At 44.2% G+C, this 13,693-nt stretch overlaps 1 protein-coding gene across 7 annotated transcripts in view; it reads right to left on the bottom strand.

Annotated features, from left to right (window-relative positions):
* ZNF76 (zinc finger protein 76) overlaps positions 1-13,693 on the bottom strand; it is a 34,116-nt gene that overhangs the window by 12,214 nt on the left and 8,209 nt on the right. For all 7 annotated transcript variants that reach the window (XM_064597511.1, XM_064597508.1, XM_064597510.1 and 4 more), the window contains exon 2: positions 2,170-2,338. In XM_064597511.1, the coding sequence (XP_064453581.1) occupies positions 2,170-2,242 (73 nt within the window). In that variant the 5' untranslated portion in view covers positions 2,243-2,338. The remainder of the gene's footprint in view (positions 1-2,169; positions 2,339-13,693) is intronic.

The following is a 13,693-nucleotide window of genomic DNA, read 5'->3' as shown; positions in this document are numbered from 1 at the left end:
GCTAGCACAGCAGCTATTGCTTCGAGGCACGAGACCAAAGGTTGAGAAGAGTTACTTGGGAAAAGATTTCAACCTAGAATCACCTCGCACACCAGAGACGACAATGCGGAGGGCCGGGTGGGGATGTCAGCTGACTGACACGGCCCTCATGTCCCATGATGGAGAGGTGGCCATATGTTCCCGTTTGCCCCGAAAGGTCCCAGTGCATTTTTATTCACAGCACACTCTTCCACTCTCAAAAGTGTTGAGAAAAAACGTTTTACGCTTACCCTGATGATAGACAAAGCTCATAAACCGTTAGGGCTGCCTGCTGCCTAAGCTGGCCCCAGGGAGAGCTGGCCGCTGACAAGGGACAGTGGCCTGGTCAAGAGCTGCAGGGGAGCTCGCCAGGGGGAGTGTGGTCCTGGTTCCCGAAGGCCGGCTCTCCCCTCAGGAGTGTGAAATCGGTTGTGTGTGAGTCTGTGTGCACACGCTGCAGGAGCCAGAGAATGGCGACGAGAGAGAGAGAGGAACGGGGAGGTGGGCGAAGCAAGGAGACCCACACAAAAAAGGGGAAGACGTAAGAAAAGAGGGTGGCTTTCTCAGGCCAAGCGTGGCCACTTTGCTCTTTATTCACCCACTCGACCATTAATTCACAGCAGAAGACCGAGGCACGGGAAATAACTGGGTCCAGGGAGCAGACGCAGCCATTTTTCCAGGCTTCCTAAGTTCTTCCATCTCATTCTGCTGTGACTGCAGCAGAGGGGCAAGACCTGTGATGGGGAGTCTGCCAACAGAGAGTTTCAGGCCTCAAAGGTATTCCAGAGAAGTTCCGCTCTCAAGCAGACGAAGCCAACCAGGCCCACACATCATAGACAGCTCTTGACAAAAACCTTTCCAGAAGGCAACCCTCCCCGCCAACACTGTCATATGGAAAGAGCTTACTGAGGAGATTAAGGGGCCTCTTTGTCGTCATCAGGAAGCAGACAATTTAAAATAAAATCAACAAACAATTTCTCTGGGGAACTGAAATACACTTTCACAATGTGTTGAGATGAAGGCGGGCAATGTTGCAATGATAGTGCATTCACGAGGATGGTGGAGCTCACAGAGTCCAGAAGAGGCAAAATAAAGAGCAGGAGCGAGGTGATGTTTGCCCAGTGCTGTCCAAGGAAGACAGGCAGGCCATCTGGCATGCCTGAGAATGCTGGTGAGAAAGGAGGCTGTCACAGCGGTGAGTGTCCCTGGCCCGAAGGCCCTGTCCTTCAGTGACACTCAGTTCTGACTCCACACCCACCTTGATTTTAAGTTTCTTGAGAATGGAATTTCAGGTGATTCCAAATTTCAGGTAAACAGCAAACTCTTTTTCAGTACTTAGTGCTACTATTTTACTACTTTTATTTTCTTAAGATTTTACTTATTTATTTGAGAGAGAAAGAGAGAGAGCACATGAGCAGGGCCAGAGGGAAAGGGAGAAGCAAACTTCTCACTGAGCAGGGAGCCCAACTTGATCCCAGGACACCCGATCACGACCCGAGCCTAAGGCAGATGCTTAACTGACTGAGTCACCCAGGTGCCCCATTATTTTACTATTTGTAGTGCTTAATCCCATGTTTATACTTATCTATCCCATGCAGTATTTGGGACATACTTTACTACAAAATTATTCATTGTCTATCTGCAATTCAATTTTTTTTTTTCAATTCAAATTTAACTGTATACCCTGTATTTTTATTCCTGGCAACCTTAGTGGGGCCTAAGGCATGAGATCTATGCTTGGGTGTCCCCCTCTGTACATGGCTTAACTTACTTGAAAGTTTCTAGAGAGCACTGAGAAACTGGACTTATTTGAATTATTTGAAAAGTGGGAAGACATATAACCAGCAGAGTGTTCATTCATTTCCAGAAATATTTATGAACTACTTACAACATGTAAGGAATTCTGCCTTTCAGAGGTCTTGGTTCCTCCAGCTGGGCTAGTCTGATTTTCTAGGCTGGCCTGCCTCGATGGCATTTTCTTTTAAAGAGTTGCCATTTTGTCAATGACCTCAAGAAATTCTCATGCTGAGTAAGTTGTGGCATGCAAGCGGGAGTGCACGGTGGTGGTGGTGGTGAGACTTTGAGAAGGGGACACTCCTCTCCAGAGGCTGGGGGACAGGGTGAGATTCTGGGGTACCTGGAAATACTCACCTTTGACAGCTTGCTGGACATAGGCTGTCGTCCCATCACTGAGGGTCACCGTTTGCAGCCCCAAGCTCTCCATGGCAAACTGCTACTCGTACACTCAGACATGAAGTTGGCTTCTGGCCAGCACCAAGAGCCACAGCTGAGGTCAGAGATTTCCTTCTGGGTCACAAGTCTGAGAAAACGGACAGTGTCACATTATGAGTTGCAAAGCTTCCTCCTGCTACAAGGACACATAAGGAAAGAGTGAATGAGGCCAACCAAGAAGAAAAAGATGAATTCTTCAAAGTATAGAACTATGCTGGCTTTTGTGAAGGTTCACAATATAAATATTGAAGAATTCTAAAAGTTGAGCATACAACAGAAGCACACCAGCCAAACTGGTTGTAAAGTAAGATTCATTGATCAAAATCCACTTTTAAACTCACTGTCCTGGGGTGCCTGGGTGGCTCAGTTGGTTAAGTGTCTGCCTACGGCTCAGGTCATGATCCAGGCGTCCTGGGATCGAGCCCCACATCGGGCTCCCTCCTCAGCAGGGAGCCTGCTTCTCCCTCTCCCTCTGCCCCTCCCCCTGCTCAAGCTCGTGCGCTCTCTCTCTCTCTCTCTCAAATAAATAAATAAAATCCTTAAACTCACTGTCCTTAGAAGGAAGCCCCGTTAAAGGCAGGCTGCCAGCCCCAGTGCTGCTGGTTCTGGGGAGCACACATCACATCTCTACACATTCCAACAGCTCTCCTATGCTCGGACCTATCCATCCACTGGCCTTGTTGACTATCATCAGGGAACATCCCACAGGCATCACAAACAGAATGAGGCCCCAACAGAACTCATCATGTGCTCCCCAGAACTCTTCTCTTCCAGTATCCCCCATCCCTGGGCTAGCATTTCCAGCCACCCAGAAATGGTGGGGTCATCCTTGATTCCTTCTTTGCCCTCAAAAGTCTAGATACACCACTATTTGACACCATACACAAAAATTAACTCAAAAGGGATTAAAGACTTGAATGTAAGACCTGAAACCATAGAACTCCTAGACGAAAACACAGGTGGTAAGCTCCCTGACATGGTCTTGGCTATAATTTTTTGGATTTGACACCAAAAGCAAAGGAAACAAAAGCGAAAATAAACAAGTGGGACTGCATCGAACTAAAAAAGGTCCTGCACGGCAAAGGAAACCATCAACAAAATGAAAAGGCAACCTATAGAAAGGGAGAAAACATCTGCAAATCATATATCTGATAAGGGGTTAATATCCAAAAGATACAAAGAACTCATACAACTTAACAGCAAATACCCCAAACAATTCAATTAAAAACCAGGCAGAGGATCTGAATCGACATTTTCCAAAGACATCCAAATGGCCAAAAGGTACATAAAAAGATGCTCAACATCCCTAATCATGAGAGAAATGCAAATCAAAGCCACAATGAGATATCACCTGTTAGAATGGCTATTGTCAAAAAGACACAAAATAGCAAGCATTGGGGAGGATGTGGAGAAAAGGGAACCCTTGTGCACTGTTGGTGGGAATGGAAATTGGTGTAAATTGGAAAACAGTATGGAGGTTCCTCAAAAAATTAAAAATAAAACTACCATATATGATCCAGCAGTTCCACTTCTGGGTATTTGTCCAAAGAAAATAAAAACACTGACTTGAAAAAATATACACATTCAGCATTATTTACAATAGCCAAGACATGGAAAACTTAAGTGTCCATGGATGGATGAATGGATAAAGAAACTGTGGTGCATATATACAACAAGATATTATTTCGCCATAAAAAATGGAAATCTTGCCATCTTGTGACAACATGGATGGACATAGATGGTATTATGCTAAGTGAAATAAGTCAAAGACAAATACCATATGATCTCACTCATGAATGGCATACAAAAACCCAAAGAACACGCAAACTCATAGATACAGAGAACAGATTGGTGGTTGGGGGTAGGCAAAATGGATCAAGAGAGACAAAAGGTACAAACTTCCAGTTATAAAATAAGTAAGTCATGGGGATGTAATGTACAACATGGTGACTATAGTTACTAATACCGAATTGCATATTTGGCAGTTGCAAGGAGAATAAATCTTAAAAGTTCTCAACATAAGAAAACAATCTGTAATCATGTAGGGCGATGGATATTAACTATGGTGATCATTTTGCAATACATACAAATATTAAGTCATGATGTTGTACATCTAAAACTTAAATATAATGTCGTACATCAATTATACCTCAACTAGAAACAATTTTTAAAAACTTAATAAGTCTATGTACCTATTTCGGATATCACCTCTCACATCTTAACTACTGTAAGAGCCTACTAATATATGTCCTCAAATAAGCTCTTGCCTGTTTCCTAGGCATTTTGTAATATTGTGTCAGACTTTTAAAAAAAGTTCAAGGGCACATGAGTGGCTTAGTGAGTTAAGCATCTGCCTTCCACTCAGGTTGTGATCTTGGTGGGGGGAGGGGGGGCGGGGCGCGGCTAGGATGGAGTCCCACGTCAGGTTCCCTGCTCAGCAGGGAGTCTGCTTCTTGCTCTCCCTCTCCCCGCCCCTCCCCCACTCATGCTCTGTTTCTCTCAAATAAATAAAATCTTTGGGTGAAAAAAAAAGTACAAACCTAAATCCACTACTTCCTTGATCAAAACTCTTCAAAAGCTTCCTATGGCCCTCGGACTCCACCTTGCAGGCAAGGCTGGGAGCTGTTATAAATCCCTGCAGCCCTTGGCTCTACCTCTTCCTAGCACTCACACACCGACAGTCACCTACTTCAGTACTTATCACTGCCTCTTTCACATTTGTTGCCCACACAGGACTTTGGGCTCCAGCCTGGTTTCTGGTTCACTGTGGGCTCTCTGCAAATCCTTGTGGAGTGACTCACCGGGTCCTTGTGTGCAAGAAGGGAAGTGCTGGAGCATCCTGCTGGCAGACTTCCTTTGCATTGGTGATCAGCCTACTTGAGCCAGAGCCCATAGCTGTGAAGCCTTGTTCTGGGTTTAGCAGTTAAGATTCTCACTGCCCATCCACAGAATTCCCCTGGACTTGGGACCTGGACTGCCTACTTGGTACTCACTATCTGCCAACTGATCTTCTCCATCAGTACTGCCCAAACTGTTTTCATGTTGGGGCACCCAGGGAGAAGGATGTTTGTACGTAGCAGATGGCTTCTGTCTGAAGCCAGGAGCAACCAGCTGGGGCTCTAGCAGCCCCAAGGGCTGAGCGGGTCAATATCTTTACATAACTATAGCCCACTTGTGACACACTGGTTGGGATGTTCTACTTTAGACTTGGCATCCCCATTAGAATTATTCATTCATTCTGCCCATAACCATTTACTGAATGGGCTAAGCTACTACTAGCAGTAAGAGTGAACGGTGCTGTAAAGGAACAGGGTACTAGGCATTTTATACATAGTAACTCATTTAATCCTCACAACGATCCTATAATTACTGTTATTGTCCTCATTTTATAGTTGAGGGAATTGAAGCCCGAGACACTAAGTAACTTGGCTCAAGGCTGCACAGCTAATAAGTGGGAGAGGTGAGGGGCGCCTGGGTGGCTCAGTCGTTAAGCGTCTGCCTTCGGCTCAAGTCATGGTCCCAGTGTCCTGGGATCGAGCCCTGCATCGGGCTCCCTGCTCAGGCGGAAGCCTGCTTCTCCCTCTCCCACTCCCCCTGCTTGTGTTCCCTCTCTTGCTGTGTCTCTCTCTGTCAAATAAATAAATAAATAAATAAATAAATAAATAAATAAATAAATAAATAAATAAATAAATAAATAAATAACTCAGCCCCTGATTAAAAAAGAAAAAAAAAAAAAGGTGGGAGAGGCGGATTTTGAATCCAGGCCATCTGGCTCCAGAGTATGCTCTTAAATACTTTACTATGCAGCCTAGTACAGAGGTTTTTTGCTAAGGCCACCTGAAAACAATATTTTGGTGTGCAAGCTTGTGCATTTTTCTGAAAAGAAGGGAGTTTAAGATTGTCATGAGTGTCTCACAGGGGTTAAAGGTAAAGAACCACTGGTCTAGATGGGAATTCTGGCATCTGACCCATGTTATCTGGTCTACTAGGGTCCTGGCAGTGACCCCCACCTTGCCCAGAGCCCTGATAACCACAAGCTCTGGTCCTGACCTCTCTTGGTCTGCTCCCTGACCTTCGACTTTCAGAGTCTCAAGCAGGGAGAGAAATTCTTTTGGTAACCTGTTTTTGTTAACAGCATTGTCAGAATAAGGACACACGTGAGACCTAGGTCTGAAAACAAAGCAGGTTATAGGTTGAAACAGGATGACAAAATGGCCTCCAATCTGTATGGCTGACTGCTGTGGCTGCTTCAGCAATAGCTGGTTTAATTGAGCACATCTGTACTCTACTGGGACTTTCTGAGGAAAATCCGCGGCACGGTTAACAACACAGGTTCTGGAGTCAGACAGCCCGGGCTCTAACCCAGGCTCTACCTCTTTGAAGCTGTGTACCCCTGGGCAAGTCACTGAACCTCTCTGAGCTTCAGATGCCACTTGTAAAACAAATGGGGCTAATAATAGCACCTTCGTCACAGGTTGCTGTAAGGATTAAATAAGGTCACATATGTCAGCCTTTAGCACAGTGCTGGCACATAAGAAGTACCCTAGAAAAACTGGCTCTGAGGGGGAGGGGATGGAAGAGGAACAAAAAGGAAGTGCTTTTGAGGCAACGGGCAATTTCCAAAAGGTAGCCGAACAGTGGCAACAGCCCTGGACTAGAAGTCTGCAGAAATGGCTTCTAATCTCAATTCTACCTCCTGCGACTGCCTCCTTAGCTGTAAAGTGAAGTGCTGCCCCAGATGACCCTAAAATCCTTCCCACTGTTTGTGCTGATTACATTTACCACACAAACAGCCCTTAACAGAGCCAGCCACTGTTCAAAGCACTTTACCTATATTAACTCCTTTAACCTTAAAAGTAACGCTATGAAGAAATAGGTACATTATCCCCACTTTATGGATGAGGTGACTGAGGCTTAGAGGTAGAGTAATTTATTCCAAGGTCCCACAGCTAGGAAATGCGGAAGCCAGGATTCCAAGCCAGGCTGGCCCGCCTGGGTCCATACCTCTCAATACCCCGTGCATTTCTTCCTTCTGCTAATCCAGTGCGACACAAAACACTTGACTATTGATTAGCTTTCCTCTCACCCACAGTAACTTAAACCCAGTCCTCTTGGACCTGACCACAATGGAAAGAGGGACGAGCTGGTAGCCACATTTCAGAAAGTAACGCTTCTTAGACTCAAAGAAAACAAATCTCCACTCCTTCACATGTTCTCATGTCCAGGCTAAATATTCAATTTTCCTCCTTAAGCCCATAATATAAACCTTTAAAACAGTCCACTCTGGCTCTCCAGGCTTTCCTGCTCTCTGCTGCTGCCTTCCAACAGGGCCTGACCGCAGGTGGGGAGAAGGTGCTCCGTGGCGGCCACGCGTGTACAAGGGTCTGACCGCCATTTCTCTCCCTTTCCTTTGTGAAACGATGCTTTCCTCGGACTCCTTCTGTGCTGGTACTAAACTAACAACAGTGATACTGGCAGCCAAAGAGAGGCCTGTCACTGCCTCTGGACGGCTGTGACTGCGCATTTCCTGCCTGCACTTGACATTTCAGATTCATAACTCCCGTGGCCTTCTGAGCAAGGATGGAGGGGGAGCAGGGGCAGCTGCTCTGTTTTCTCCTTGTAGGGTATAAGGTTTGTCAGCTCCCCAGTGACCTAAGCTGGGTGTAAGGGAGAGACAGACTGGGGATTGTGGAGGGGAGAGAAGAGCCATGACAGTGGGTAGGGATGAATAGGGAGTACTCCCAGACTCTTCCAGAAATGGCAGCCAGCTTCTGTTTGTTGCATTTTAAAATGAACTTAACCTATTGTTGGCTCTGATGCAGGAAAGAGCCCTATGGCTTCATAATACGTAAATGTTTCCTAATGTAACGACGTAAATTATCATTTATCAGGGAGAGAGGACATTTAGAAAAGCTTTTTGGATACTTCAGATCTTTAGGCCTTTCTATGAAACAAGATGTGTTTCAATTGTCTCCTCAAAGCAGAAAAATAAGGGCCACGAAAGACGGGAAACTAGATGGCAGCTATATATTCATGTTCCTCCGCTTTGGCACGGTTCAGAGCTCATCTGACCCACACCCAAGCTAGGCTGCCTTGACCACAGGCACCTGTTCACTCTTCCATCATTTTCTGCCAACCCAAACTCCTTGGACATTTGCAACAAGGCTTTCTGTGCTCTGCCTCAGCAGCCCAGAGGATAACTGCATTTAGAAGCCAAAAAAAAAAAAAAAAAGAAGAAGAAGAAGAAAGGAAGAAAAAAGAAAAAAACTAAAACATTTGCTTGGAAGGAGAAGAATGTTCAAGTTTGGGGGGTCATGGAAGACTTAATTTTCACTCAGAAAATTCCTCATTTGGAAATAAACAAAACTTCTCAGAGAGGACAAAGTGACATTATGCTGGGAGAGACAGAGGCTGAGCGAGTCAAGTGGCAAACAAATGAGAACCAGATTTGGAAGAGCTGTAGTAAAATGATTCAGTATTTGTTATTATAGAAAAGGACTTCAATGCACACACAAAAACCCTACTGAAACAGGCTTGGTTCTGTGGGTTTTCAAACAGTAAAGAGAAAACAGGAAATTAATAACAGAAACTTGCATTAACATAACACACATTTAAAACATCAGCTAAGCATCTCTTTGCAAAAGGCACATTGATTTTAAAAGCCCAAATCACTTTTTAGTACGGTTCCTATTTGGCTACTACAATTTTTATAGATTTTAATTAGTCACAGAAAAGAGAGTAATTAGGCAAAGCAGATTATTTTTAATTCCAAAGGGCAATGAAAATGCATACCCCTTTACTAGCTGAACAGAATTCATTTAAACTAAAACAGGTAACTTAATTAAAACCTAATTTTCAGTCCTAAGTTTAAGGTGAATTTTAACACCTTAGTTTGTAAACACCGAACACAGAATCATGGCTGAGTTTCAAACCCACTTTTAGTCCATGGAAAGAAAAGTCCAGAATAAAGTCATTTTGGAAGGGTGATCCTAAGGGTGTGCTTTATACCAATATGCAAATTAATACAGATATTACCAAGTTACATCTGACTTGTTTCTGGGGGTCACTGCTGGCTTGGGAAGGGCTATTTTTTTTTTTTTAAGATTTTATTTATTCATCTGACAGAGAGAGACACAGCGAGAGAGGGAACACAAGCAGGGGGAGTGGGAGAGGGAGAAGCAGGCCTCCCGCCGAGCAGGGAGCCCGATGCGTGGCTCGATCCCAGGACCCTGGGATTATGACCTGAGCCGAAGGCAGACGCTTAACGACTGAGCCACCCAGGCGCCCCTATTTTTTTTTTTTAAAGATTTTATTTATTTGAGAGAGAGAGAGAGCCAGAGCACACAAGCAGGGGGAGTGGCAGGCAGAGGGAGAAGGAGAAGCAGGCTCCCCACTGAGCAGAAAACCCAGGACCCTGGGAACCTGACGGGAGCCGAAGACAGACGCTTAATCGACTGAGTCACCCAGGGAAGAGCTATTTAAAAATGAAACATACCATCAGCCATCAGGAGGGACTGGATCATCATAGTTATTTAGGAGCTTCAAGTTATTTAAAAACATCACCCCAGGGGCGCCTGGGTGGCTCAGTCGTTAAGCGTCTGTCTGCCTTCGGCTCCCATCACGATCCCAGGGTCCTGGGATCGAGCCACGCATCGGGCTCCCTGCTCAGCGGGAAGCCTGCTTCTCCCTCTCCCACTCCCTCTGCTTGTGTTCCCTCTCTCGCTGTGTCTCTCTCTGTCAAAATAAATAAATAAAATCTTTAAAAAAATAAAATAAAATAAAATAAAAACATCACCCCAGGACTAAAAGGTTTAATTTATTCCATCAGTTCATTAAATTGGAACAAGATCCAAATCTCAACTAGGAAGAAAAGGTAGTTTTTGCTTTTGAAGCAAAAGAAAATCAAGTCAAGAGAAAGTTAGGTTTAAAAAAAAATCAGTATTAAGGGAAAATATTAAAGAAAATATAAGACATGATATTAAAAACACATGCAACCTAAACGTACACTTAAAAATGGTTGAGACAGTGAATTTTATGTTACGTGTATTTTACCACAATAAAAAAAATTGGGTGGAAAAAAAGAAACACACAGACACATATAAACTTCCAAGAAGAGTATCAAATTCTCACTGGACAAATAAGGCTAGAGTATGAATTCATGCAAGAAAAACACTAGTAGTAAATAAATAAGTCAAAAAAGGTTTACTCTCATTAGTAATTAAAGTACAAGACAAAATAATCAGGGTGGTATTATACTTATCCCATTACCATAAATCAAAGTAAAAATATTAACATCCAACAGACAATGAGATACCACTACACACCTATCACAATAGCCCAAATCCAAAACAGTGATAACACTAAATGCTGGCAAGGATGTGGAAGAACAGAACTTTCATTTGTTGCTGGTGGGGATGCAAAATGGTACTGTGGAAGGCAGCCTGCTGTTTCTTACAAAATTAAACAGTCTTACCAAATGATCCAGCATTCCTACTCCTAAATGGGTTGAAAACTTTCGTCCACAGAAAACCTGCACATGGATGTTTATAGCAGCTTTATTCCTAATTGCCAAAAGCTGGAAGCAACTAAGATGTCCTTCAATAAACAAACTGTGGTACATCCAGACAATGGAATATATTTCGGTGATAAAAAGAAATGAGCTGGGCGCCTGGGTGGCTCAGTTGGTTGGGCGACTGCCTTCGGCTCGGGTCATGATCCCAGGGTCCTGGGATCAGGTCCCACATCGGGCTCCCTGCTCTGCGGGGAGCCTGCTTCTCCTTCTCCCCCTCCCCCTGCTGGTGTTCCCTCTCTCGCTGTGTCTCTCTCTGTCAAATAAATAAATAAAATCTTAAAAAAAAAAAAAAAAGAAATGAGCTATTAAGTCATGAAAAGACATGGAAGAAACTTACATGCATTTTGCTAAGTGGAAGAAGCCAATCTGAAGAGGCTACACACAGTATGGTTCCAACTATATGACTTCTGGAAAAGGCAAAACTATAGAGACAAGAATATCAGTGGTTGCCAAGGATGCGGGGGTGGGAGAGGAGGGAGGCACAGATGGAGCGCAGGGCATTTTTAGGTCAGTGAAACGGTTCTGTAATGGTGGACATATACCTGACATTATGTATTTGTCAAAACCCATAGAATATACAGCACAAAGAGTGAACCATAACGTAAACTATGAACTTTAGTTAATAATAATGTATCAATATTGGTTCATCAATTGTAGCAAATACACCACACCAATGCAAGATGTTAGTAATAGGGAAAACCAGGAACTGGGAAGGGAAGGGGGGGCAAATGGGAATCTGCATTTTCTTTTTTTTTTTAATTATTTTTTTAAAAAGATTTTATTTATTTATGTATTTGTCAGAGAGAGAGAGCACAAGCAGAGGGAGTGGCAGGCAGAGGGAGAAGCAGGGTCCCCACTGAGCAAGGAGCCTGATGCGGGACTTGTTCCCAGTACCCTGGGATCATGACCTGAACTGAAGGCAGACGCCTAACCAACTGAGCCACCCAGGCATCCCTCTTTTTTTTTTTTTTAAGATTTTATTTATTTGAGAGAAAACGAGTGACAGCATGAGCCAGGGGAGGGGCAGAAGGAGAGGGAGAAGCAGACTCTCCGCTGAGCAGGGAGGCCAATGCAGGGTTTGATCCCGGGAACCTGGGATCATGACTGAAGGCAGATGTTTAACCGACTGAGCCACCCAGGTGCCCCTGGAACTCTCTGCATTTTCTATTCAATTTTTCTATAAACCTAAAAATGCTCTAAGAAATAAAGTCTGTTAATTAAAAAAAAAAAATCCAACCATCGATGTTGGCAAAGCCAGGAGGCAGGCACAAACGGGCATTGCAGACAGCGCTAGAGACTGCTCCAGGCTTTCCAGAGGACAAACCATCAATTCTTAACCCCACCGGGGAAGGCTCAGGATCTGAGATCTAAGAATCTCATCTTCATAATTCATTCCACAAAAAGAATGCACAGAAAATATAGCTACTTGCACAGGGTGCTTGTTTAAGCCTTTGGGACAAGAACCATGAAGCCCATCTGGATGAATGGAGGAAAGTGAACAAACGAACACTAAGTGAAACAAGACATAAGGTTGAACACTCATCCAGTTTCAACTTGCAGACACCTTAACTCCAAGTGAGGTGAGAACGAAAGAGGCCAAAAAGAGATGAGCAGGTGCGCTAAAAGGAAGGGGTGTAACCTTTAAAAAAGATAAAGTCACTGAGATGAAAAGAAACCAGCTGAGAGGTACTTCTCTAGTGGACACCAAACGCATTTGCTTGGTTACCAGCTCCTCCTTCTTGGGGTCTCCCTTTATTCCCCCACAGCCCTCCCATCACTAGCTGCACCTCGTCCCTGCCAAGTCCTGCAGGAAAAGACATCTATTTCTCCTTTAATTCATGCTAGTCTAAAGACTGAGGTAGGGAACTTCTTCCTCTAGGATTTTCCTTTCTTCTAACCACGAGAGGTCTGGTGGCTATCTTTTTACATGTGGTATTCCTCATACTGGGCTGTGTTGGGCTTTCTATGTCTTGAGGAATAGAGTGTCAAGGTGGGGTCCCATTATTCAGTATGCTATGTTGATCTGTAGGTGATCTGTATATATTTTTTAAAGATTTTATTTATTTATTTGACAGAAAGCAAGAGAGCACAAGCAGGTTGGGCAGCAGAGGGAGAGGGAGAGGGAGAGGGAGAAGCAGGCTCCCCACTGAGCAGGGAGCCCGATGGAGGGCTCGATCCCAGGACCCTGGGATCATGACCTGAGCCGAAGGCAGACGCTTAACCAACTAAGCCACCCAGGAGGGAGATTTGTTTATTTTTAACTCAGACCAATGTCTATGAGGCTGTGGGGGAAACACGCAGTCTTCCATTGCTGGGGAAGTACACATCGGTACAAGCTCTATGTAGGGCAATTTGGCAGTACTGATCAAAAGTACAAATGTACCTACCGGCTGACCCAGCAATTTCAGGTCTAGTCTGCAGGAAGACATACACATGTGAAAAATGGCACGGGTCTAAGGTTAGTCATGGCACCCCTGTACGTAGTAATAGCAAAAACATTAAAAGCAGCATAAGTGTCTATCAATATGGAACTTCTATACGATGCAGACATAGGTAAATGAGGAAGGTCCTCCCATATTGACATGCAAAGATCTCCAAAACACATTAAACAAAAAAATGGGAAGGTATAAAACAGTGCTTTCTGTACGCCGCCACTGGAATACAAAAATTTGTGGCACGACGGTCGAGAAATGGCTAACTAGGGTTGGTTACAGAAGGGTAACTGAGTGACTGCGGAATAGCAGTGCAAGGTTGACTTTTCACTGAACTTAGGGCTCGTGAATGTCTTATCTATGTTAAAGAAACAAATACAAATACATGAATGAAAGAAGAAAGTCTGAAAGCATGCCTTGCACTCCTTTTGTTGGCTAC

Source organism: Mirounga angustirostris, unplaced genomic scaffold, assembly GCF_029215605.1.
Source record: "Mirounga angustirostris isolate CCGP_5_RB_7025 unplaced genomic scaffold, mMirAng1.0.hap1 SCAF_8, whole genome shotgun sequence".
NCBI classification, from domain to species: domain Eukaryota; kingdom Metazoa; phylum Chordata; class Mammalia; order Carnivora; family Phocidae; genus Mirounga; species Mirounga angustirostris.
Note: the sequence above shows the minus strand (reverse complement) of the source record. Positions and strands in the feature narration are given on the sequence as shown.